The sequence below is a fragment of the Myotis yumanensis genome, unplaced genomic scaffold, assembly GCF_028538775.1.
Source record: "Myotis yumanensis isolate MYYU_CA2020_CCGP unplaced genomic scaffold, mMyoYum1.0.hap1 SCAF_9, whole genome shotgun sequence".
Taxonomy (NCBI): domain Eukaryota; kingdom Metazoa; phylum Chordata; class Mammalia; order Chiroptera; family Vespertilionidae; genus Myotis; species Myotis yumanensis.
Window position 1 is genome coordinate 23,513,411 of NW_027223760.1, and position 27,747 is coordinate 23,541,157.

At 39.7% G+C, this 27,747-nt stretch overlaps 2 protein-coding genes across 2 annotated transcripts in view; one reads left to right on the plus strand and one right to left on the minus strand.

Annotated features, from left to right (window-relative positions):
- The window catches only part of TMEM209 (transmembrane protein 209), a 31,475-nt gene extending 14,719 nt beyond the window's left edge, over window positions 1–16,756 (minus strand). Inside the window, exons 1-8 of the mRNA XM_070423894.1 lie at window positions 16,710–16,756; window positions 15,636–15,772; window positions 15,441–15,499; window positions 14,272–14,403; window positions 13,554–13,792; window positions 10,440–10,638; window positions 2,508–2,683; window positions 1,810–1,881 (exon numbers count right to left, since the gene is read on the minus strand). Of these exons, the coding sequence (XP_070279995.1) occupies window positions 1,810–1,881; window positions 2,508–2,683; window positions 10,440–10,638; window positions 13,554–13,792; window positions 14,272–14,403; window positions 15,441–15,499; window positions 15,636–15,772; window positions 16,710–16,712 (1,017 nt within the window). The 5' untranslated portion in view covers window positions 16,713–16,756. The remainder of the gene's footprint in view (window positions 1–1,809; window positions 1,882–2,507; window positions 2,684–10,439; window positions 10,639–13,553; window positions 13,793–14,271; window positions 14,404–15,440; window positions 15,500–15,635; window positions 15,773–16,709) is intronic.
- Window positions 16,757–19,309: 2,553 nt separating this feature from the next.
- SSMEM1 (serine rich single-pass membrane protein 1) lies at window positions 19,310–27,527 on the plus strand. The gene is made up of 3 exons (XM_070425042.1): window positions 19,310–19,492; window positions 24,933–24,987; window positions 26,901–27,527. Exons 1-3 carry the CDS (start codon window positions 19,310–19,312, stop codon window positions 27,389–27,391), a joined length of 729 nt encoding a protein of 242 aa, XP_070281143.1. The 3' UTR covers window positions 27,392–27,527.
- Window positions 27,528–27,747: the final 220 nt, after the last annotated feature.

Genomic DNA, 27,747 nt, shown 5'->3' on the forward strand with positions numbered 1-27,747 from the left:
CACTTTTTGTTAATTTTCACCCAAGGATATTTTTCCCATTGATTTTTAGAGAGACTGGAAAGGAGGGAGGGGAGGAGGATTGAGAGAGAGAGGGAGAGAGACACATCAACTGGTTGCCTCCCACATTTGCCACAACAGGGGCGAGGGATTGAAGTGCCCTTGACTAGGAATCAAACCCATGACTCTGCGGTGTGTTGGCCATTGCTCTAATCACTAAGCACACAGGACAGGGCAAAAATTTTATTTTAATTTATTTATTTATTTATTTATTGCTTAAAATATAATTACAAAGAGTAGTTAGTACATTTGTCTCCTTTTTTCCCCCCCTTGACCTTCCCCCGGCCTCCCCTACCCCCCAGTGTCTTGTGTCCATTGGTTATGCTTATATGCATGCATACAAGTCCTTTGGTTGATCTCTTATCCGCCCCCCCCCACCCCCTCCCCGCCAATCCCTCCCCAGCCTTCCTGCTGTAGTTTGACAGTCTGTTTAATGCTGCTCTGCCTCTGTATCTATTTTTGTTCATCAGTTTATAATGGTCCTTATTATCCATAAATGAGTGAGATCATGTGGTATTTTTCTTTCAGTGACTGGCTTATTTCACTTAGCATAATGCTCTCCAGTTCCATCCATGCTGTTGCAAATGGTAAGTATTCCTTCTTTTTTACAGCAGCATAGTATTCCATTGTGTATATGACCGGGAAAAAATTTTATTTTTAAAAAGTCATCCAGCCCTAGCTGGTTTAGCTCAGTGGGACTGAAGGGTCCAGGGTTCGATTCCAGTCAGGGCACAAGTCTGCAGGGGGTACAGGAGGCAGCCAATTGATGATTCTGTCACTGATGTTTCTATTTCTCTCTCCCTTTCCCTTCCTTTCTGAAATCAATAAAAATATATTTAAAAAAAAACAAAACCCATCCAGACTTCTGGTTCAAGAAAATAGGCTGCTATTTTTCATCACTCCCTCTTGATACCCTATTTAAATTACAATAAAAGAATGCAAAAGGAGTGAAAGTGATTTCAAGGTATTTCTAGAAATGAGTAGCTGCAGATGAATAACTGTTGCAACATGAAACAGGGGAAGAAGTGGTGTCCTCTACAGAATCTCCGTGGACACCTGCAGTGGAGGAGGGGCCAATGTGCCCAGCAGAACCTGGGACATACAGGCACTACAGAGGGCGAGAAAGAGAGGCAGGGGTGGAAACAAAGGAATTAACGCACTCTGTACATGGAAGAATTGGCCTTCCCAACCTCCAGGCCAAAAACAGAGAGGGTTCTTCTTTAAAAAACAAATCAAAGAAACTGATATGTATTCATCAATCAGCTGCCTCCCACATGCTCCCCACTGGAGATCAAGCCTGCAACCCAGGCATGTGATCTGACTGGGAATTGAACTTGAAATCTTTTTGGTATACAGGACAATGCTCCAACCAACCGAGCCTCCCGCAAGAACCTCATTTTGTTTCCCACACATTTCTAGACACACAATAGGCTCTGACAAAAAAGCTCTTTGAAAAATAAAATTGAGATGTTGGAAAAGGGAAGAAGGTCATATTGTTCCTTTATCTATTCAAAAGACACTGATTTACTAAACATAGAGGGGAAAAAAATCCCTTAAAAATGGACACACACACACAAAAAATGGACTCCATAAGGTAAATGTCAAGTTTATCCTTATATATGTTCCATCCATATTGCACTTTTACAATTTCTGATATCTAATTAATAATTAAGATCTCTAATTGATATTCTAATAACATACTTTGTATATTAAGAGGCACTAATAATGTCCAAAGAGTAATGTCAAACTTACATTTCTGAACTTAGCTGTCCATGAATCCATATGGTCAAGAAGTTGTCTATTCATAGTCACTCTTGCCCAAACCTATTAAAAACGTTTAAAATGAACAATCAGTGAGGAAAAAAATCTTGCCAGAAATCAGTTATTCTTTTCCTCAACCTCAAAAATATTTGGAATACTTTGGGGGAAAAAACTTCATACATGTCAATAATGATCTAATATGTAATATTTTTTTTATTACGCATTTGTTGCTATTCATGCAGACATATCTTTGAAATTCCTAATGTCGGTATGATTAAAAAACATTCTTCTTGCTTTTTAGGAACAAAGTAAAAATCCTGTATTTGGTATTAAACTGATGAAGTTAGACTGTCAATTGTTCTTAACCTAAATATATTTTAAAAACAAGAGTTCTGTTTATGTTAAATAGAAATTGATACTTGAGATACCTTTTTATAAATGAATGCAGAAAAATGTTTTAGGCAGGATACTAAGGTCAACTATGTGTTATAAAGAGTAAAACATGCAGTATTATTCCATTTTAGGTACAGATTTAGATAGGAGACTTTCCACTCTTTAATGTGCCAAATTTATGTTATCCGCCAGTAAAAGTGGAGGTTACAGGGACAAAAAGAGTTCCAGAAGTAAAAAAGATGACTTCCTAATAATCTGTAAATCATAAATATTAAGTCATTTTTATTTTCATTTACCTCCTCTGCAGCTTGTTTAGAACCAAGATCGGCTTCATCTTTGTTAGCACATGGAGCCTGGGACCTACAGGCAAGCTGATATTGAAACTTCTTTAGAGTTTGTACATAATCTCCCATAGAACGATTGTAGTTCCAGAAAGTAGGACTGGTGGAAGGCGAGGTAGAATCTGGGCTCCCTACAATGATGAATTTAAAGAGAATCAGTGTGTAGTAGGCATTTTGACATCTAGAGTTAGTATGTGAGCACAGGGTACCTAGGCACAGAGGCAAGGGCAACCAAGGAAGACAGAGCCTCAAGGCGCTTCTCTTTTTTCTCCTCCCTAGCATTATTTTTTCTTTAGAGAACATGAACTACTTATGCTAAAAGTTAACAAGGACATTTCGGAACAGTATTAATTTAAGAGCCATAATCGTAAGTGTGGAAAGTGGTTTGTTTGGTTGTAAAATTAAGCTTGTTTCACTCTCTAAGACTTTCAAATGATTCAACGAGAAATAAAAGAGAGATTTATTCAGGAAATAAATAGGCTAAGGAAGTTCCTTGCTTAAATCTTTCTGAATGGGATAACTACAGCCTCCTATTAATAAACTACTCTTTGGGCTAGCAACTAAACTCACTCTTCCCTGCACTACACTGTGTTTACTCATATCCTGTTGTAATTCCTGTGTTGAAATAAAAGAGACTGCTGATCACACTTCTGAATAATTTACTTCTAGGAAATGTAAAAAGTTATATTTAGGGACTTAGTCCTATAATTATGAGAGTAATTATCACATTAAAGTCAATTATCTTTCTTTTTTAAAACCTTACCTGACATGCTTTTTTAAAAAAATTGATTTTAGAGAGAGAGAGGAAGCGGGAGGGAGAGCGAGAGAGAGAGAGAGAGAGAGAGAGAGAGAGAGAGAAACATCCACATGACAGTGAAACACAGATTGGTTGCCTCTTGCACATGCCCCAACCAGTGATCAAACCTGAAAACTGGGCACATGCCCTGACCAGGAATCGAACCCAAGGCCCTCCAGAGTGTGGGACCAACACTCCAACCAACCAAGCAACACTGGGCCATAGTTTAACTCTTTCCAAATAGAATGTGAGCTTCTGGAGGGCAGAGAGTATTTTTTTCCCCTAGCACTTAGCACAGTATTTGAATAAACAGCAAGTTTTGAAAGATAATTATATACTTATAAAGGGCTTATTTTTTCAGAGTTTAACTAATATAAAAAACTAGAGGCCTGTTGCACGAAGATTTGTGCAATAGGCCTTCCCTCCCCTTAGCTGCCAGCACCGGTTTTCCTCCAGCACCCGGGACCCAGGCCTTCGCTCCGGCCGGAGCTGCCTTCAATCTTCGCTCCTACGCTTCGCGCTGTATGCAAATTAACCACCATTTTTGTTGGCGGTTAATTTGCATATTGAGCTGATTAGCCAATGGGAGGCATAGCGAAGGTATGGTCAATTACCCTGTTTGTCTATTATTAGATAGGATACCAATTGATACTTCATACCCACACACAACAATCACAAATAGAAATGTTTTTTTTTTTATTGCTTAAAGTATTACAAAGGGTATTACATATGTGTCCTTTTTTTTCCCCACCCGCCCTTGACAATCCCCTGGCCTCCCTTACCTCCCAGTGTCTTATGTCCATTGGTTATGCTTATATGCATGCATACAAGTCCTTCGGTTGATCTCTTACTATCTATATATATAAAAACCCTAATATGCAAATAGACCGAACGGCGGAAAAACCTAACAACCGGTTGCTATGATGTGTGCTGACCACCAGGGGGCATGCGCAGAACATGGCAGGCGTTGGCCGATGCAGGATGGTGGAGTAGATGAGAAGGGGCGCCAGACCAAGGCAGGGCACTGGTTACTGTCATCAGGGCAAGTTACTGAAAATTCTTTGCTCCTGTGCGCTGTGGTCCTGCCCGATGCTTGTGCCCACTGGCCCTGATCGTTCCACGCTGTCAGTAAGTGTGAGCGGCGGCAGCCGGCCCTGATTGCCCCTCAGGGCTTTCTTCACTTCCTCTTGCTCCTGAGGGGTGATCAGGGCAGGCAGCCACCTCTTGCACCCACTCCTGTCGCTGGCCCTGCTCGCACTCGCAGCTGGCACCAGTGCCGGAGCCCTGGCTTGCACCCGCTGCTGATGCCAGCCCCAATCGTTCCGCACTGTCAGTGGGTGCAAGTGGGGCCAGCACCGTCAGTGTGTGGGAGCAGTGGCGGCAGCAGGAGTGGAGCTGCTGGTAGACAGGGAGGCGTAGTGGGAGGGGCTAGGCGGGGGCATGGAGGATGGGCTGAGACCCGCCCCTGTGCCCACAGTTCCTTTCAAGGTGCACAAATTTGTGCACTGGGCCCCTAGTGTGTGTATATATATATATATATATATATATATATATATATATATTTATTTATTTATTAAAATAAAACACTTTATTTCAATGGGTAATGGAGCTTGCAAAAAAGTTAAGAGGAATAGCCAGTGGCTAGAAATGAAGAGAGAAGTGAAAATCAGAGTGGCCTGTGTGTAAGCTGATGCTGTGGCTGCTCTGAAGAATTTTGTAGGTTTTAGGATACCTATCGGCTTGGATTTCAGTGGCCAAATGGGAACTGGAAATGAAGATGTAGGAAATGAAGATGTAGGAAATAAAGATATAGGAAATAAAGATGTAGAGAGTTGGATAGAGACCTTTCTCCAACCTCCATCCCTTGCACCTGGCATAGGACCAGGAACCTCAGAGGCCACATTCTCGGTGGATAAGAAAATAATCTGACCACTGGGTACCAAGAGATAACAAGGAAGCTTATGTGTCTTAGGCTGTTGGGAGATTAATTTTTTAAGCCTAGACAGTACTTAAGTTAGTTCAAAGTTAATGATATTCCTTAGGGACCTGGCAGAGTCATATACAAACTTCTCAGAGAAAACAAGGCTTACATCCAGCCCACCCAGGATAGAAAAAGCACAGATAAAACTCTACTGAAGATGAGCCTACCAAAAACACAAAAGAAAAACAGATGAATCACAAGGAAAAAAGCTCAAAGCATGAATCCAGAAGATAAAAAAATGTTAGTATTTCACCTCCACGAACGTCAGATAACTGAACTATTAGACAGAAGCTTTGTTAAAGTATGTTTAAGTGATTGAGATAGGAGAGGAATTGAAGACAGGAACAAAACAAGATACTCTAAAATAAACCAGGCATATTTGAAAGAAAGCCAAATAAAACTGAAAAATGAAAAAATACGAATTAAAAAACTCAATTAGTTAAAAGCAGTTTAGACGTTGCTAAAGAAAGAACCAACCATGAGTCCCAACTGACTAAAATGAACAAACTGTGGGGTAAACAGAAAGTTCTTTACAGAAGAATGCTAAACGACTAAATGTAGAAGAAATGAAAAGTATTAGCAAGCTTACATTGTGAAATTACCACTATATTCACTTATTGGGAAAGGACCATCAACGGATGCTAGCTAAAATCACTTGTTGAAAGGCTGTATGGGGAACAGTACCGTATATTCACAGTCTCAAAGAATCACACTACAGATTATTTGTAAATTACAAAAGGGAAAAGCTATTATGGAGAAATCAGGTTGCATCACCTTGGCCAATGATCCAATTTAACATTATCAATAAAGGAACAAGAAGATATCATGTGTCTCCTGATGTCATACACTAAAAGGAACACATCACCACCTAAGTTGTATTCTTGACAAAAAATATTTAAACTGATTCTAATGAGAAAATGATCACATAAATCCAATTGTGCAATACAACTAGCCTAACCTCTTCAAAATGTAAATGTCATAAAAGATGCAAAAAACCTTAAGTTTTCTAGATTAAAGAAGACAGAAGCATGACAACTAAATGCAATACGTGAACCTTAATTAGATTAGTAAAAGGGGGGGGGGGGCTACAAAGGTCATTACTGTGTAGGAAATGTGAACATGAATAATGGTAGTATCTTAAGTATGATGATCATATTGAAAATACTTAAGATAGAAAGGAAAGTGTCCTTGTTCTCAGGAGATGCATGTGAACTATTTAGGGATGAAGTGGCTCTTTAGCAAAAAAGTGGGTACGTGAGAAAGAGTACATGAGGGCCCGGTTTCTCACTACTGGAGAAAGAAGTTACAAATACAGAAAGGGAGAAGAGGCTAGAATAAACCCAGCATGGCTGGATTGGAATTGGAAGTATTAGTATGAACTCAAGGTTTTTAATACAGTTGACCCTTGAACAATGCGGGGGTTAGGGGCACCTAACCCACCCTTCCAGTCAAAAATCTATGTATAACTTTCAACTCTGTCAAAACTTAACTACTAATAGTCTCCTGTTGACCAGAAGCTTTACCCATAACATAAACAGTCGATTAACACATATTCTGTGTGTTATATGTATTATGTACTGTATTCTTACAATAAAGTAAACTAGAGAAAAGAAAATGCTATTAAGAAAATCATTAAGCCGAAACCGGTTTGGCTCAGTGGATAGAGCGTCGGCCTGCGGACTGAAGGGTTCCAGGTTCGATTCCGGCCAAGGGCATGTGCCTGGGTTGTGGGCACGTCCCCAGTGGGGGGTGTGCAGGAGGCAGCTGATCGATGTTTCTCTCTCATCGATGTTTCTGACTCTCTGTCTCTCTCCCTTCCTCTCTGTAAAAAATCAATAAAAATATATTTAAAAAAAAAAAAAAAAGAAAATCATTAAGAACCCTAGCTGGTTTAGCTCAGTGGATAGTGCATTGGCCTGTGGACTGAAGGGTCCCGGGTTCAATTCTGTTCAAGGGCACATGCTTGGGTTGCAGGCTCGATCCCCAGTAGGGGGCGTGCAGGAAGCAGCCAATCAGTAATTCTCTCTCATCATTGATGTTTCTATCTCTCCCTCTTTCTCTCCCTCTCTGAAATCAATAAAAATATTTAAAAAAGAAAGAAAATCATAAGAGAACATGTATTTACAGTACTGTACATATTTACTGAAAAAACAAAACGAAACACTTGTTAGTGGACACATGCCATTCAAACCCATGTTATTGAAGAATCAACTGATGGATTAATATAGATGGATAGATGTAGAAATACATATAGATGTGTATGTGCATGTACATACCTATATAATAAAAGTCCAGCAACGGTTATGGTGGAACAACCAGAATAACCGGTTGCTATGACATGCACTGACCACGAGGGGGGAAAAGGTTAATGCAGGAGCTGCCCCTGGTGGTCAATGTGCTCCCACTGGGGGAGCGCTGCTCAACCAGAAGCTGGGCTCACGGCTGGCGAGCACAGTGGCGAGCCAAGCGGTAAGGAGCGAGCAGACGGGCAGTTAGGAGTGAGAGGTCCCGAACTGCAAGGGGGTGCAGGCTGAGGGCACCCCCGCCCTCCGCATGAATTTCATACATCGGGCCTCTATTATAGATATATTTCCTAGCTGTCTGCTGAGAGGACCTAGAGTAATGACACCCCATTAACATGGCACATCCAATACCCAGATACTAATTTCTAAATATTATTTTTCACTAAAAGCAACTACAGCCTCTTAAAGAAACAGAATGACTCCAGAGCCAGGTAGTAGGAAAAATACAAAAGGAGTCTGAAATATCTTGTGGTCCGCAAAAGTTAAAAAAAAAAAGTGCTCAAGAATGAATAATGTCATGTCTAAAGAACACTGAAGTCAGAGGCCCACTAGCCAAATCTGAGACAATATAACCATTAAAATAAATGACATAATTGAGAAGAAGAAAAAGGTCCATCTTAGAGTACAATGCCAATAAATAAATATGAAAGGTGGTTGCCCAACAATGTGAATGTACTTAATACCACTGAATTATACACTTAAAAATGGTCAAAATGTGATGATGGAAGGAGACTTGGGGTGATGAATACACAATACAATATATAGTTGATGTATTAAATTGTACACCTGAAACCTATGTAATTTTTTTTAAGCCTTACCCAATGATTTTATTTTTTTAGTGCGAGAGGAAAAGAGAGAGAGAGAGACAGAGAGAGAGAGAGACACTGATCTGCTACCTCCCATATGTGCTGACTGGAGATTGAACTCATCATCTTTTGTATATGCGATGCTCCAATCAATTGAGCCACTGGGCCAGGGCTGTAACCTATATAGTTTTATTAACCAATGTCACTCCCAATAAATTCAATTAAAAAATGGTTAAAATGATAAATCTTACGTATATATCACAAAAAAGTTTAAACAAATAAGGTATAAATGTTAAAAGAATGACAGAATTAGAAAGCCACGACAACAAACATAGTAATAATTAATTTTGAAAAGAATCTCAAAAGGATGTTAAAACTAGGAAGTCAAATTTAATGAGAAAGAGGATATTTGTATAGTCTCAAAGTAGCTCCCCCCCCACCAAATACTTATTATTTACAAATTAATTTGTACAAAATACTTAACTAAAATCTATGGGCACAGAAGTGTTAAAAGTATAGGGATAAACATAGATGTACCCAGCAAATGCTAACCAAATGAAAACAGTACAGCTGTGTTAATGTCAGACAAAATATTCTTGAAGGCAAAAAGCCTAAGTGATAAAAGGAGTAATTGGCCAGAAAGATATTAACGATTCTGAATTTACATGCACTTAACAAAGTCTCATAGACACTTAGCAAATTTGACACAATTACGAGGAGATATTTACTGGAAGACAATCAGTGACAGTTTTTAACACAGTTCCTTCGTGACTAATCGATCAAGCAGACAAAAATTAATAAAGAACTTAAGAACACCACCAAAAAGCTTACTAAATAAATAAATATGGGGTCCGATATTTGAGACTATGCATTTTTTTCAATATAACAAGAACCATTTATAAAAAATCATCACACAGCAGGCCTAAAAGCAAGTCTGAAAAAAATACCAAAAATCAATAGGGTACAGATCAGAATCTCTAACCATAGCACAATCAACTTAGAGAATAGAAAAAAGATAACCAAGCCTTTCATTTCATATATTTGGAAATTAAAAGCAACACTAATCAATAATAACAATATTTCCAAACAATTCCTTTATGCCAAAGAAGAAATAAAAACGGAAGTCAGAAAAGCTCTGGCTATGACAAGGATATGTAGAGGGTTAATAGATTGTTCTTTGAACTATAGCCTATAGTTTTCAGTGTTCTTGAAATATTTCAAAATTTAAAAGAAATAGCACGCATTGACAAATAACAAGATAATATTGATTTGTTTCTCTGACATTTGTGGCAATTCCAGGCCAAATTATATTAAAAATCAATGGAGAGATTTAAAGTGACACAAAGAGTCATGGTCCAATAACTGGCTTCCTCATTGTGGCCATGCTTTAGCACCTAATGTGCTTTCTGTGAAAGTTCCTGAGGGGGAAAAATCATTACTCTGCTCAATAACCTAATCTGGTGTCAAATAATTGACTTTGTAATAATCAAATCCACCACAAATAGATTAACATTTTCTAACATTGTTTCCCAAGGTAAATTAAAGATAAGTTTAAAATGTTTTGAAAAACAGCAGCACTTTCAGCGTAAATCCCTGCTCTGTCCTTCATCGTTCCAGGCCAAACCAACCTTCCCAAAGGAGACAACTATCACTTCACTGAGCTTTGCTGTACCGGCCACTTCAAAAAAATTTGATAGTCTTAACTTTTAAATAGAAATTATAAAACTTACATTATATAAAAAAGCTTTCAATCTTAATGTAGATGAAAGGTTCAAGATTTCTCAGTTAGTTCAGCTTTATTTTACTTCTTAAATTTGGAACTTAACTCTAACTGCATAAAATATAAAAACAAAATGTATTTCTCTCCTAAGCTACACAAGGTATATAAGTTAAAAAGACTTAACATCTATGCACAGATAATCCAAGTAACGGAAATAATAGGTTAAGGATAATGTAAAGTGACACCATATATATGTTAGGTCTAAAAATATATGTACATACCCAGCTTAACTCTATGCTGTTTCTCTTCTTCACTTCTAAGAAAAGTATCCAAGGTTCGTAGGTCTGTCATGTAGTCGTGTTTGTCAGTAGGGGAGTTATAGACAGTGGGTGAAGAACGGTAGCGAGATCGCAATCCACTGCCCTCCACGGGTCCGACAGTGGTAGGGTACGAAGAAGGAGAGGGACTATGACTTGCCAACTATACAAAATAAAAATAACCTTTATTTTACTTAATTGAAATTTACTTTTGTTTTGGCTTTTGACTTTCAAAAAGTAATACACCAATAATAAAATCCAGACCACTGACACGACCATGCTGACCCGGATATGAAGCAATAGGAACTCTCGTTCATTGCTGGTGGGAATGCAAAATGGTACAGCCACTTTGGAAGACAGCCTGATGGTTTCTTACAAAACTAAACATACTCTTACCATACATCTAGCAATCGTGCTCACAGGTATTTACCCAAAGGAGTTGAAAGCTTATGTCCACACAAAAACCTGCACACAGATGTTTATATAGTTTTATTCATAACTGCCAAAACTTGGAAGCAACCTACTTTAGTAGGTAAATAGACAAACTGTGGCACATCTGGGCAATGGGATATTATTCAGCACTAAAAGAAGCTATGAAAAAACATAAAGGAAGCTAAATGCATATTAAGTGAAAGAAGCTAATCTGAGGTTACATACAATACAATGACAACTATATGGTATTCTGAAAAAGGCAAAATTATGGAGACAGCCCTAGCCGGTTTGGCTCAGTGGATACAGCATTGGCCTAAGGATCGAAGGGTCCGGGGTTTGATTCTAGTTAGGTTCCTCCCTAACCCAGGCCCTGGTCGGGGCTTGTGCAGGAGGCAACCAATCGATGTGTTTCTCTCACACTGATATTTCTCTCTGCCTTTCCTGCTCTCTTCCACTCTCTCTAAAAATCAATGGAAAAATATCCTCAGGTGAGGATTCAAAAAAACAAACAAAAAAAAACTATGGAGACAATAAAAAGATCAGCTGTTGTCAGGGGTTGGGGGAAGGATGAATAAGTGGAACATGTGGATTTTTTTTTCTATTTTTAAACATTTTATAACTCATATAACAGTGCCTGTATAAAAATTCACACAAAGTTGCTAGAGAGCATACAATTTCCAAAAATGTCCTGGGTTTTTGTTACATTCAGTTTTCTAAAGATGCACTCAAATCAATGATAAAATGCAAACATTATGTGATGGTTCATTTTTTTGGTAAAACTATTTTCATTATTTTGTCTCCTCACAGTATTAACTCTGATAACACTTTGTGCAGGGTCTGCTATCACTAGGATATCAGAAAAACATCAAGGCTGGATCTACGCAAGGCAAGTATTTCCAAATGGCAGTAACAGCTCTTGGTCCCCAGCCCCACTTCATAGCACCTATCTCAGCCGTGGGCAAACTACTGCCCGTGAGCCGGATCCGCCCGTTTGAAATGAATAAAACTGAAAAAAAAAAAGACCGTACCCTTTTATGTAATGATGTTTACTTTGAATTTATATTAGTTCACACAAACACTCCATCCATGCTTTTGTTCCGGCCCTCCGGTCCAGTTTAAGAACCCATTGTGGCCCTCGAGTCAAAAAGTTTGCCCACCCCTGCCCTATCTACACAGGCAGGGAGAGAGCTCAATGGGCTCCAGTCAGGGGTCTTGAGAAACCCCTCCCCCATCAGGCAAGAGGCAAATGTTTTGGGGAAAGGTGGAAACTGAGGGCCATCTCTACAGGAACCCCGTGGCCATGCTGTGTTTTGGTCAGGCCAGTGACTCTTAGCATTTAAACAGCAATCCATTCATCACTCAGTAGATCCCATTGGTGGGTTGATGACTGCTGCTGATATGATACCCCTCCCCCTCAACTTACAGAAAGGAAGGTTCAGGGCTGACACTGAATCCTGACACTGAATGGGGAGGGACACGGAGCATGAGGATTTTTTTAAAAATATATATTTTATTGACTTTTTACAGAGAGAAAGGGAGAGGGATAGAGAGTTAGAAACATCAATGAGAGAGAAACATCATGGATTCAGCTGCCTCCTGCACACTCCCTACTGGGGATGTGCCCGCAACCAAGGAACATGCCCTTGACGGGAATCAAACCTGGGACCCTTCAGTCTGCAGGCCGACGCTCTATCCACTGAGCCAAACCGGTTAGGGCGGCATAAGGATTTTTAAGGCAATAGAAATAGTCTGTATACCATAATGGTGGATACACATCTTTGTATATTTGACCAAACCCACAGAATGTGTAGCATCAAGAGTGGACCCTAATGTGAGCCATGGACTCTGGGTGAGAATGATGTGTCAGTGTCGGTTCTTCAATTCTAACAACTGTACCACTCTTGAGCCTGATGTTGACAGTTGGGAAGGCTGTGCCTGTGTGCAGGGGGCATATGGGAAATCTCTGCATCTTTCACTCAATTTTTCTAGGACCCTAAAACTGCTCAAATATAAAGCCTATTTTTTTAAAGTGATATATGCATGTTTTAACACAACTAAGAAGTATGAAAAAAAAAAAAGTCACACTTAGAACTTTGCCACCCAGAGATAATATAATCCCTTTTCACATTTTATGTACTTTCAAATCTTTACATGTATATGGCTATGTCAATGTATTTTTTTCACATAAATGACAATACTATCCATTTTTAATTTTATGTCCCTGTTTTATTTAAATTTAACCAAACATTTTCCTATAATATCCTTTATAGCCCTGACTGGGTGGCTCAGTTGGTTGGAGTGTCCTCCCATGCACCAAAATGTTAGTGGTTTGATTCCTGGTCAGGGCTCATGCCAGGTTTCGGGCTCAATCGATATGCTCGCACGTTGGTGTTTCTCTCTTCTCTCTCCCTTGCCCCCCCCCCCCCCCCCCCAAAGTCAATAACAATATATATTTTTTAAAAAACAAAAACTTCTAACTAAAATCTGGGTCTATTATTGGCTCTTAAATGGGCAATTTGGGAAACTCCATTACCCACTGTTTCTCCATTTCTTCATTGATGAAATGAGGAATTTCAACTCAATAGATTGTATAGGTACCTCCAAATTCTGAAATAACTTGACTGGCCAAGAGAAAAGAGTCCTTACCTTATTATAACCACTGATGGGTGAGTAGGTCATTCCTGGGCTATAAGAACCACTGCCCCCTGACGACAGCCCTTGTAGCTGAGGGCTGTATCCAGTTATACAGCTGGTGGTGAACTTGGGGCTGGTACTGGGTGAACGAGATGGGCTGTAACTCAACACACTCTGACCCTGAATTGAAGAAGGTGGAGAGGGAGGAATTTGGGTGGCTGCCAGGTCATGTGGAGGAGTAGTCTGTACAACTAGAAGAAACATAAATAAATGGCAAATAAATAAAATGTGTGTGTATATAAATAACATTTCTATGAAAACAGATTTAATGAACTGAATCTTTTTCTTCAAAAAACAAAAAGGAAAGTAAGAGAACTTGGTTGTTAAATTACATAAAGTATTATTACCAAAAGACACAAATTAGTTGTTTACCATTTCCAGAGTTCAAAATAAGAAATTAGCTTCAATGCAGCAAGCATTAGTAATTTAATTTTAATTATAATTAAACAGAACAAACTTTCAGGAGGCTATTGATTGCTAATTTCATTTAATCTATACATACAGGAATAATAGTCACTGGTCTTAAGACAATTTATTATAGACCTGCTTAATATAGTTGAACCGGATGGCCTAAGCCCCTTCCAGCTGAGTCTAGAAAAAGGGAAAATTAAACTGAGAAAGAGTTATTGCCAACCTTTCCCCCATCTTTGCAAAAGACGCAAACACTTACCAGCTGTTTTTAACCCTAAAAGTGTTTGCTGTCCAGGGCTAACAACCAGACTTGTTGGTGCCACAGTATATTTGAAATATCTCCAAAAGTCAAACAAAGCATTTAGGCTGAAGAGAGATGCAAGGGCAAGCTCTGTAAGAAAACAACAATTCATTTTTTTTAAAGGGTGTGTGTGTGAAACATTTAAAAGGGGAAACAGAACTCTTTATACTTTAGCCAATTAACAAAATGGAAAACTTCTTTTTCCTATCAGTTACCACTTAATGTCTATTATGTGTAGGGTACTTACTACTAAGTTTCAAAATAGTATCACTAATCCTTAAAACTAGTACAATAAACATTTTCATCTTTATTTTAAAGATCAACCAACAGTTGTAGAGAAATAAAGTTATTTTGCAAGAGCACACAGCTAATTCTTGATTCTAACTCAGGTATGGAGATTCCAAAACTCTTGCTCTTCCATTTTCCACACTACTTCTATCACAGACTTTAGATCAGGGGTGGGCAAACTTTTTGACTCGAGGGCCACAATGGGTTCTTAAACTGGACCGGAGGGCTGGAACAAAAGCATGGATGGAGTGTTTGTGTGAACTAATATAAATTCAAAGTAAACATCATTACAGAAAAGGGTACGGTCTTTTTTTTTTTAGTTTTATTCATTTCAAACGGGCCCGATCCGGCTCACGGGCCGTAGTTTGCCCACGGCTGCTTTAGACTAATGTGTACATTAGACGATGGAATTTCCTTTAATGGCCATAGGACTCTATACCCAAAGACGACTGAAGAGCAGGGAGATGAAGAAACGAGGAGACTGAGGAAGGCATCAATGCTGTAGAAATCTGATTGGTTTTGAAAGGTAAAAAATTAGAGAAGTAGGAAAGGCATTTCAGGGAGAGTAACAAATACAGATCTCACTGCCCCAAACTATTTTTCTTCACAGACCTCATTATTCTCTAGAATTGTATTGTTTAATGCGATTGTCTCCTCTCCTGGAATGTCCCTTCCATGAGGGCAGGGACTTTGTTCCCTTCCTGCTGCATTCAGTTTTTGGAACACAGTAGGCACTCAAATATTTGTTGGATGAAGGCATGGATACTAAGCTGAGGTAAACTCGAGTGCAGTTTTTCATTGACAGTAACTCTAATTCACAGTGAAAATTAATGACTTACCAATATACCAGAGAGGCCAGTATGTCACATTATAATATGAACTAATCAATTTTCCAGTCCTGAAAAAATTAGAAAGGCTTTTCAATGTCTTTAAAATACAAAACACACCAAAATAAAAACAAACACAAAAAAAAACCTGTGGAGCCAACCATTGGCCTCTTAAAAAAAAATTTTTTTTTTTCCTGATTAACTTACATTTCAGTATATATCATTCCAGCCATAGACACATTTAGGAGTCCCCAGGCTAAAACCACTTTCCTAGCTTCTGTTTCTTTTCTCATCTTGATGGTTCTGTCGATAAGGGAAGCACTAGGGTTAGACTCCCCTTGCATCTATTCAAAAACAAAAAGCACCAGAATTAATCAAAAAGAAACGACTCCGTTTAAGAAATCACACTCGTATCCTTCATAACAGCAAGTAAAAGTTGCACGTACTTTCCCTCATCTTTAAAATGTCTTTCCGACATGTTTTACAGTTTAGTATCCGGATATGAAAAGGGAACCCTGAATTATAACCTCATCAGCGCTGTACTGTCATCAACAAAGAAGTGGCTGGTCACTTAAAGAAAACAGCTTCATGCTTCAACAGATAAAAATGTCTTAGCACGTAATTTATGTGTTGGTGGTCATGTCTGCAGTCGCTCTATAGCGTGTTTTTGAAATATGTCACAAGGACTAGCCCAAGGGCTAATTTAGGAAACTCCACCACAAAGTTTCGGGAGACACTACCCCCTTTGCGCGGTAAGGCTTTAAAAGCTTCCTAAATAAAGCCTTCCGCAGCGGCCATTCGCTGCCCATGCGCTTCACTCTGCACTCAGGCGGATTCCCGCCAGGGATCTCAGTTTTGTTTGTAACTTTTAGAGGGGCCAGTGTTCATGTGAGGGAGCTGAGGGCGCGTGGGGAGGAGTATGCATTCGGCCTTGGTCTACACTGGGATTTGCATTTTCTTTGTTTTGCTGGACCTCATCTCTCGCGGACAAGTGTAAGATTTGTTCCAGTTACATGGAGTCGCATCCCTGCGCACACAGCAGTGCCCTTCCCGCCACCCGGCCGGAGTCCCAACTCCCCAGGCCAACCGGCTTCCCTCCCGGCTCTCCCAGTCCGAACTTCGGCAACCCTATCGCATTTCCTCCGTTCCTTTAAGGGTGGCGGGCCACCGGGCCACACCCCCCGCTTTGGCTAAGCCCGCGGCAGATGCGCGGGCCCTGAATTCCCACGGCCCGCGTGGATTTGCGTCCAGGAAGCACAAAAAATGACCCCGAAAACGCACCATGATCTCTGGCCGGAAGCCGCTGACTCGCGCCAACTCTACTGCACATGCGCGGAGCCAACGGTCAGGCGAAAAGACCTGCTTACAGGTCTACGTTAACGGAAGAACGGGTTCTCTCTTCTCGCGAGAAGAGAAGGGGAGGGGCGGGGAGAGACGGGGACTGAATGCGTTACCAGGGAAACACTCTCGGATTTGTGGCTGGCGCTCAGGTGCGGGGAGAAAACTGAGCAGCAAAGATTCAGACCAGGTTCCGAGTCCTCATTGATAACTATAAGAAAGTAAATTTCTGTGTATTCATATAAATATAGCTTCTTTAGGGCACTTATGGACTCACATTTTAAGACATTTTATTCAGTAGAGTGGCTAATGGGTCGGTTAGAGTACGTTGTGATGTGTCCAGACACCATCAGCAATGACAAAGCATTTCTCACAACTGTGTTCAAAAAAAAATGTTCCGACCCCATGTTCATTCTTAAATATCCGTGTAATGAAGGTGCAGCAGTAACAAGAAAAACTCAAATGTGTTTTGTTAGAGTTGTTAGTGGTTTTGAGGTTTTAAAAAAAATATTTAAATTTCCTGCATTTTCTTTGGAAGAACTTGTAATCCCGGGGAAAAGTTCATCATAGAGTTCAGTTTGGTTTTATTGAACAAATACAAACGCCTGCAGTGTGTCGCCGAACCATGCAGGGGTGTAAGAGTGAAAGCGCTCTGATGACTGCCTCCGGGAGCTCTGCTGGGGGAAGGAGGGCAGGTGCACTGGGAGGCACCTGGGCCCAGGTGCGGCTCCCCACTAGCTGCCTGGAGGAAGCAGCAGGCCTCAGGCAGACAACCATCAGAATGGGCAGGGCCTGAGGACGTGTCCTTGAGGATGCAGAGAAGGGTGCCCCTAATAAAAACACCCCATATCGCAAGCTAGTGAATTGTTACATCATGCAAGTCCCAAAGACCAAAATCTTTCTTAAAATGTTCCTAAAGTCCAATAGAAGAAAACGACGTTTCCCTGTGGTATTGCATATTGAGAAAATGAAGGTATGCTGTGGTTTTACACATCTGAGAGATTTTTTTTTTAGAGTGGGATTTTTATAATTTTTAGATCGTCTTAATAGCAATGGTGTTTTGCTCTAGTTTTAGATTGAGAGATGAACTAACTTGAAAATTGTTCAAAGTGAAAGGGTTCTATGTACAGTCAAATTAAGAATACCAGGTTCCTCCTTATCCCATGTCTGGCTCTTACCTAAGAAGAAATTGTATACATTTGATGTCATTCACAACAGACACATGGATAATTTTCCTTTTAATGCAATCTATAAATTACTGTGCATTTATTCAAGGCTTAATAAGGAACACTACTGCTACTTGGCATTACACATTAGTATGCTAGTGTTGCCTTAACAAAACACTACAGACTAGGTGGCTTACACAAAAGAATTTTTTTCAGTTTTGGAGGTTGAAAGTCTAAGATCAAGATTCCAGCAGAATTGGTTTCTCCTAAGGCTTGTCTCCTTTGGTTTACAGATGGACACCTTCTTTCTGGCCTTTTTTTTTCTGTGCTTGAACAGCCTTACTATCTCTTCCTCTTCTAATGTCACCGGTCATATCGGATTAGAGCCCCACCCTTATGACCTCATTTAAACTTAATTACCTGTTTAAAAGCACCGTCTCTAATTATAGACAAATTGAAGATTAAAGCTTCAACAGATGAATTTTGGGGAACACAGTTCAGTCTATAACACATTAGAATGTATGTTAATTTACAATCATAAGAGACTGAATAAAATGGGTACTTCAGAGACTAAGATTTAAAGACATTAAAATACTGTATGTAAAGAAAATATAGTACAGCCCTGGCCATTGTGGCTCGTTGGCTGAGTGTTGTCCCATGCACCAAGAGATGGCCAGTTTGATTCTGGGTCAGGGCACATGCCTGGGTTTGGGGCTCCATCTCTAGTAGGGGGTGTGCAGGAGGCTCTCTCTCTCCCTCTCCTTTCTTCTCTCTCTCTCTAAATTCAATTTAAAAAAGAAAATACAGTATTGACCATTGAACAAAATGGGGGTTAGGGGCACCAACCTCCTCACAGTAGAAACTCCAAGTATAACTTTTGACTCCCCTAAAACTTAACTACCTCAGTATTTGCAGGGGTTTGGGTCCCAAACCGAAATTCAAGAATGCTCAAATCCCCTATAGAAAATGGCATAGATCAATGCATACAGTCAGCTTTCTGCATCCTTGGGCTCCCAAATGCAGATCAAAACATTACAGGTATTTATTGAAAAAAAAAAATCCTAATTAGTGGACCCATGTGATTCAAACCAATGTTGCTTAAGGGTCTATTATATATACAAATTTCAGGGATGGGGGGAAATAAGGCAGAACACACTATATTAAGTTATGAGGAAAGACCATAAACTTTCATAAAAGTAATTTAAGTAAATCTCCAAAAATTTAGGAATCTAAGAAGGGTTTGTCAGTTCCTGTCACAGTTGCTGAAGTGTATGTCATAATAGGTTGTCAAGGAAGTTGTCATACATGTGGAGTGAAGTACTTCCCAGCCACTGTCATCCCTTTGAGCATGTTTTACTTTTGAAGCAAGAAGCCCTCATGGGAGAACTTCTTTCCTTATTTTGGGCGGTGGATCCTCCCCCCAGACCGCTAACTTTCAGCATTCCAAGTCAGGATCATGAGTGCTGGCAGGATGACTCCTGCGGGGCAGTAGGGACCTTACTCTTCTGGTATTTTGTCATTATATTGGTCTTGATGTTCTTCTCTCGAGCTCCTTTCTGGGTAGGATATTCTTTTTTTTTTTTTAATATATTTTTTTATTGCTTAAATTATTACAAGGAGTATTACATATTTCTCCTTTTTTTCCCCCGCCCTTGACAATCCCCTGGCCTCCCCTACCCCCCAGTGTCTTATGCTTATATGCATGCATACAAGTCCTTTGGTTGATCTCTTACCACCCCCCCTACCCCCTCCACCCTCCCTGGCCTTCCTGCTGTAGTTTGACAGGGTAGGATATTCTTTTTATTTTAAATAATATGTTTACTGTACACTAGGTGTTTTTTTCATTAAAATAAAATTCACTTTACTTTGATGAAACTACTTTTTTAAAGTTTGTTTTCTAGTTTTAAAAACAATACAATCTTATTGTAGAGCAGTGGTTCTCAACCTTCCTAATGCTGCGACCCTTTATTACAGTTCCTCATGTTGTGGTGACCCCCAATTTCATTGTTACAAATTGAACATAATTAAAGCATAGTGATTAATCACAAAACAATATGTAATTATATACCTGTTTTCCGATGGTCTTAGGCGACCCCTGTGAAAGGGTCGTTCGACCCCCAAAGGGGTCGCTACCCACAGGTTGAGAACCGCTGTTCTAGAGAATCCAAGAATACAGAAAAGGATGAAGAAGAAAATTTAAACTACTGTAATCCTATTTCTTAGAGATAACCACTGTTAACATTTTGTAGTATGTTCTAGTTTTTCTTTTTCTCTCTAACAATATATATTTCTCCATTTCTCTATCTTTTGATCTTACATGGTTGGCATTTATGTTATAGTGTATAGTTTCATATCCTGCTTTTTAAAACTTGATATTGTAACACTTCTCCAAATTATATTCACACAGCAGAATTCTTAGTGACTGCGTACTTTTGTTTTGTCTGTGGTTGCACCATAACAAATCTGCAATTTTGAGATATTGAGGTGGTTTGTACTTTGTTAATATGCTGTGTAATGCTGGGATAAACTTCCCTACTGGTTAATGACCTTGAAATTCCTTGTGTAGCCAGGTAATTTTAATTACAAATAAAAAAGTCATTTTATTTATTGGATATGTGTTGTAATATTTTGGGGATTTTAGAATAGGGCAACATACTCTCAGAATAGAATAAGCTACAGAACTAAATGAAACTAAACAGAACTAAAGTCGCTACTCTAGACCACCTCCTAGCAGAAAAAAATACCATCCTCTTAGGAATGAGGTAGCTCAGTTTATCAGGACTGTTATGTTCCAATATATAATGACTGTGACCAAGCTCTTGTAAGTCGCTGACATGGGATCCTTGCTGGCCATTAATACCAGGTTGACGATTAATCAAACCACCATCATTTAGCATTGCAGCCAGAACCCTGGGCTGTCGGTGGTCAGCTAGACTGAGTGCTATATCAGCTCTAGATGGAGAGGAGGAGGTTTGTTATGTCTATGCCAGCTGGATTCCATTATAATAATCAAAGACCCTTTCCCTCGTCATGTCTTCCCCCTTAAGAAGTTTCATCTATAGCAGGGGTCCTCAAACTTTTTAAACAGGGAGCCAGTTCACTGTCCCTCAGACCGTTGGAGGGCCGGACTATAGTTTTAAAAAAAACTATGAACAAATTCCTAGGCACACTGCACATATCTTATTTTAAAGTAAAATAACAAAACAGGAACAAATACAATATTTGTATTTGCATGTGGCCCGAGGGCCGTAGTTTGAGGACCCCTGATCTAAAGTTTAAATGTTTCATAAGGTAGATACTTTGCCAAAAGGAGATTTAGAAGCGATAGCTTATATGTATCTTAGACTCCCTAGCTAAGTATATTGAATTTGTCTGGTCTGGCAAGAAAAGCTACTTTAGAAAATTATCAAAAAATTGAAATTGATTCCTGGCAATTTCATCATGAAGACCACTTAAGAGACCTAAGCTGTGTTCTTCTACTCCCTTGCTTCTGTCATAGTCATAGTGACCCAAGCTTCTAGGACCTCAAGATTGCATAGGGCAGTGGTCGGCAAACTCATTAATCAACAGTACAAGGATTGAAACTTCTTTTGAGAGCCAAATTTTTTAAACTTAAACTATGTAGGTAGGTACATTGTGATTAACTTAATTAGGGTACTCCTAAACTGGCCTTTGCTAAACTCGTCCTCAATCTGATTGAGGTACGTTTGCTGAGGTTGACCCCTTCCAACTCTCCCATCCACACTCGTCTTGTATACTTGTTTCGTCTATCTCCTTTCTGAAAACCGACTTCTGCGCATGGGCCACGAAGTTTCAATCGCACTGTACTTGCGCGCCAGTACGTGGTATTTTGTGGAAGACCCACACTCAAGGGGCCAAAGAGCCGCATGTGGCGAGCCATGGTTTGCCTACCACTGGCATAGGGTCCAGTCTCCTGTTTGTAAGCAAGTTAGATATCAGTTATCTATCCTTTTTAAAATTGATAAGGCCCAAAGAAATTAAGTGACTTGTCCAATCTCACACAAACTTGGAAGCGTAAACCCAAGTTTCCTGCCATATCATTTGTTTGCTTCAAAGCATAGTTGAAATGTTGAATTAATTTATTCAGTGCTAATTAAAACCTTAATTATCTTAGAAGTTTCATCTTCTATTTTGTTCAGCTGAACTGCTTCTTCTAAAGGGTCCCAGATTTGAAATCTGAGAATCATATGAGGACTAGTCAAGGAGGATGGAATTTTTCCTTCCCTTTGAACTTCATTTTCTCTGCTAAACTATAAGCCTTTATTTACAAACCTTGAAGTAATGGTAAAAGTGTGATGGAAGTGTGGTGGTAATTATCCTCAAACATGAAGCACACTGATTTCCTCTGGATTTGCCACTTTTTAAGAAATTATTTTTAGTTGGGGGGAGGAGAGAGAGAGAGAGAGAGAGAGAGAGAGAGAATGAGAATATGAGAAACACTGTTTGGTTGCCTACTATACATGCCCTGACTGGGGATCAAACCCACAACCTGGTATGTCCCTTGACAGGAAAACCAACTGAGCCACACTGGCAAGGGCTGGATTTGCCACTTTTTAAGATACATTTACCTTTTGCTTTCAGAGACTATATATGCTGCGTTTAGCTTATATATTTGTTTGGACAGCTGATCAATGATTCTCTCTCATCATTGATGTTTCTATCTCTTCCTCTCCCTTCCTCTCTGAAATAAATAAAAATATATTTTAAAAAAGAGAAAGGAATGGGCCAAAGATCTTAGATTGCAATTATGAATACCCCAAGTATGGCACTTTTCAACCCAAAGAGTGTTTGATTTTACATAAATTCATTTTTTCTGTATTTAGACAATTTGAAAAATTAGAGGGGAAAAATTACTTTACCACTCAAAGTTAGCCATTGCTAACACTCCTGGAATCCTTTAAAATCTTTTTTCTTTTCATATTTTTAGCTAACTTGTGATCATACTGTATATACAACTTTGCATCTTGATTTTTAACTTAATATTATAACATTTATTTCTTCATATTATAACATACTTTTACCATAATCATCTCCACAACTATATATTATATGATTGTATAATTATACTGCATTTAATTAACCATGTCTATTTTTGAATTTTGTATTTTATATTATCCGAATTACGCTGTGATGAATATTTCTGTACACAAAACTTTTTCTCTTTGGGGGGTTATTTCCTGGTGAAAAGTTCCCAAAAGAATTATGTGTCAAAAGTGTTATGAGTATTCCTAAAATTTTTGATATAGCCGAAGCCGGTTCAGTGGATAGAGCATTGGCCTGCGGACTGAAAGGTCCCAGGTTCGATTCTGGTCAAGGGCATGTACCTGGGTTGCGGGCACATCCCCAGTAGGGGGTGTGCAGGAGGCAGCTGATCTATATTTCTCTCTCATGGATGTTTCTAACTCTCTATCTCTCTCCCTTCCTCTCTAAAAAATCAATAAAATATATTAAAAAAAGATTTTTTTAAAGATTTTTTAAAAAGATTTTTTTTAATATAATCTGAAGGAGGAGGAGCTTTATATTTGTACCAATAGCCCTGCCCATGAATCCTTGTGCCAGTAGGTGCTACCGCCCTCCTGTAGCTCCCCCCTCCTTCTCCCCTCCCCCCTCCTCCCCATAGTTTGCTGCCCTGCCCCCTCCTGTAGCTCTCTTGCAGCTTGCTTGTACCTCGTACCTCGCCGGCCCACCCTCCTGCTGATCTGTGATCTGGTCGTGATGCACTTGGTCATTATGCCTCAGAGTGTAATGGCTAATTAGCATATTCCTCTCTTATAGGATTATTGGACAAAACCATCTTCAGCATGAAAAAGTAGGAGACTGATCTGATAAATGGGACAAATACATTTATGTTGTATTAGGCAGAATATTTGAAATTGGAACTATTCAGAGAAATCTATTCTGGTTGCCATATTCACAGATAATAAATGTTTTGGTTGCATTTTGAAGGAAAGTTTCTGAAGAATTTAGGAGATACTAAGTCTATGAATTGAGGTAAAGATCTGAAAGAATTATTGATAATGTGACTTGATAAAATGCCCTTTAAAAAGTAATTTAAAGTCCTAGCTGGTTTTGCTCAGTGTTAGAGCATCAGCTTGCGGACTTAAGGGCCTCGGGTTTGATTCCCGGTCAAGGGCACGTACCTTGGTCAATGTGTCTCTCTCACATGGATGTTTCTCTCTCTCTCCCCCCACCCCCTCCTTTCTCTCCCTTCCACTCTATCAAAAAAATCAATGGAAAAAATGTCCTCGAGTGAGGCTTAAAAAAATTAATTTAAAACACTAATCATAGTACTTACTATCAAATCTCTTTTTAAATGCTATTTCTCTATCATATGAATACAGAAAAACTTTATAACCTATAGCCCCTTATCATCATTATTTTCCCTCAAGTCTTTGTTCCTTTTGCTTGGTTCTAACATTTTGGTAGATTCTGCTATCAAAGTATGGTCTTCCTAATGGGCAGCAGAAGCGAAACTGAAAAGCAACCAACTATGATGACTATTGTGTGTGCCATTGAGTGACTCCAACTCCTGGTGACACTACGAATGAGTGGTGTCCACAATGTCCTGTCCTCAGCAACCCGCTCCACTGCTGTGGACTCATGCCTCTGGCTTCTTTGGGGAAGTCGATTCATCTCGTATTTGGCCTTTCTAGTGAAGAATCCGCTATCTTCTATTTTCTCTGCCTTCTTATGATGTGCCCAAAATAGGAAAGCTTCACTTTTGTTATTTTTGCCTCCAGAAATGTTTCAGGTTAAACTTGCTCTAGGACCCACTTGTTCATCTTTCTGGTGGTCCAGGGTATCCATAGAGTTTTCCTTCCACACCACATTCCAGATGAGTCCATTTTTTTCCCCTATCAGCCTTCTTTACTGTCCAACTTTTGCATCTGTACATATTAGTTGGGACTATGAGGGTGTGAATGATCTGAGGGTGTGTATGATGTAAGATCACCATCACTAATCTATATTTCTAAAACAGATGTCTGAGAAGAAAAAGGATGAAGATAGTGGGACAAGCACTTCAGTAAGTAAAGGTGAGAGCTGGTGCATATTTAGTATTGGACTTTGATGAGAGAACTATGTTGCGAGTGTGGAAAGCAAGCAACAGAGGTGAACAGCCAAGCGTGTTATAGGGCCTCCCCAAGACCTGTGGCAGCTTATTGGACAAGCTCCTTGCTTTAGTGCAGGGTAATTTAGCTGCTTTAATTTAGTAGGGGCTATGAATTACTCGTAGGTAAAGCTAAAGTTCTTTTCATTCCTCAGCATTCTCCCTTCACACAGCTTCCTTTTTACACACACTTATGGTTAGAATTACTACAGGATTATGAGCTGTAAATAACATCTTTTTCAATAACCCATAAGCAGTTGTGTGCTGGAAAATGTTTAACAATTGACTCTCCAAAGATGTGTGTATACATTTTAAAAAAATTACTGATATAAAGGATGTATATAACATAATTTACAAATAATCTATATAATAAAAGCCCAGCGACCATTAGGGTGGAAAGACTGGATGGCCAGAATGACTGGTCGCTATTACGCACACTGACCACCAAGGGAAAGACACTCAATGCAGGAGCTGCCCCCTGGTGGTCAGTGTGCTCCCACTGGGGGAGCACTGCTCAGCCAGAAGTTAGGCTCATGGCTAGCGAGCACAGCTGCAGTGGCAGGAGCCTCTCCTGCCTCCATGGCAGCGCTAAGGAGCAGTGAGCCAAGTGGTAAGGAGTGAGCAGGAGGGCGGTTAGGAGCGAGGGGTCCCAGATTGCAAGAGAGGGCGCAGGCTGGGCTGGGCCCCCCCCCCCCCCCATGCATGAATTTCATGCATCCGGCCTCTAGTAAAATATAAAATACTCTTTATGGTAAATTCCATATAGACCACTGATTCTCACAAAATACTCTCCTTGATTTTTACCAGACTCTTGCATCCTTAGCCAACTTATGTCTGCAATTGATCAACAAGTGTAGTTCCATTATGAATGTTACTTTCCCTAAAGAGTAATATGAAAGAAACAAGATGTATGTTGGAACTTAACTTGGTTGTCAATGATGTGACTTCTTGGCAAATTGGATAATAGCTTTAGAATATTCTGGAAGAATATTTCCTTAGTTTTTGGAGGTGCTATTCTCAATGTAATGGCTATAGGCATGATACTTTTAAATGTAAATCTAGGTTAGTACCATGTTCTCCATCACTTTAAACCTAGACAGTCAACAAAACCATAAAACAATGCCTGACTTTGGGCTCTTGTTGATTTTTATCCTTCCCAAACTGATTTCAAGTCACTAATATGTCACTGAACATGGAGCTGGGAAGGAGATGCACAGTAGCACATCATTATGTGGTATTTCCAACACCCAACAACAGACAAATAGCTTCAAGAGCATACATCATAATAAAATGTAATAAAATAATTAGGAAGTGATGTTTTGAGCATTATGTTTATTTGTAATAAATTGATGTAAATGTTGATAGTTTAATTTTTTACTAATGTCTGTGTTTAACAACTATCTCACAAAATTTCTGAAAGCTTAACTAAGTTATTGACCAGCCAATTCCAGTACACCACTGTATAAAGAAAAGATTCTTTTTAGTCTCCTGCTACCCAAATCACATTCATATAAACACGTGAATCTTTAAGACTTCAAAGGAGAAAAGGGTCCTTCTCTGGAAAAGTTTAGAGTTTTTCCCCTTGATCTTATATCAGGGCTCATGAAACTTCAAAAGTCATATGTCAAGCATCTATTTGACCTTCCGGTATTTGGAAGATCTGGTATGGTACTGGAAAATGCCGTCAGCTGCCAACACTTGCAAGTAAGTGGAGAAAAGTGGTGGCTTGGCAAATGGCAACTAAGAGTGAGCCCACACATGTTATAGGCTCTTAGGTAATGTGAAGGTATGGTAACCAACCATGTGCCTAACTTGTTGATTTGTTTCATTGATTGTTAGCAAGCAAAGATACTTCCCGTAAGTGGCAAAACGAAGATGGTGCCTGGGACTCTCCACAAAAGATGAAAAAACCAAAGCAGATCCAGCTTACTCCTATAACTGACTCAGAAGTGGCTTTGGTAAATGCCTATCTTAAACGAAGACGATCTATGTACCATTCTCAATTCAGCCAGGTGAATCAGACCCAACCTGACAGTGATACTACTGAGTATGACAGTGAAGAATCTGACTCCGGAGCCTCCTCGTGGAAGGAGAGTGAAAATGAACACCCATCACCAGCCGGTATTAAAAGAAAAACAGTTCAGAAGCAAAAGAGTGTGGGAAGCTACCAAGTCAGGGAAAGGCCCTGCCTCCACTGCAAAGCCATGAGAACCAATGAATGGTTGGCACGCCATTTCCTTCAAAACACAACAGCAACAGCCCCCAAGAAGGGAGATATTCAAGAGGAAAATTCTGTACCTGAGATTAACACAAAATTCAGTAAATTTTGAATTTTATCGAGTCCTTACCTTATTTGAAGCTAAATGAAAGAGATAAAACAGGAAAAATCACCAGAGCTGTAGGCGAGGAGGCTTTTTATAATAAAGTCTCTCTATTAACAACAACAAAACCCTAGCCGGTTTGGCTCAGTGGATAGAGCATCAGCCTGCAGACCAAAGGGTCCCGGGTTCAATTCCCGTCAAGAGCATGTACTTCGGTTGCTGGCTCCTCCCCAGCACCGGCCCTGGTTGGCTCATGCAGGAGGCAACCAATCTCAATCCATGTATTTCTCTCATGTCAATATTTCTGTCTGTCTTTCCCTCTCTCTTCCACCTCTAAAAATTCAATGGAAAAAGATGCTTGGGTG

Coding starts and splice junctions, on each gene's coding strand:
- SSMEM1 (XM_070425042.1), top strand. CDS start 19,310: ATGGGAGAACTTCTTTCCTTATTTTGGGCGGTGGATCCTCCCCCCAGA. Junction 19,493..24,932: donor TCTCTCGAGCTCCTTTCTGG/GTAGGATATTCT, acceptor TTTCTAAAACAG/ATGTCTGAGAAGAAAAAGGA. Junction 24,988..26,900: donor AAGCACTTCAGTAAGTAAAG/GTGAGAGCTGGT, acceptor ATTGATTGTTAG/CAAGCAAAGATACTTCCCGT.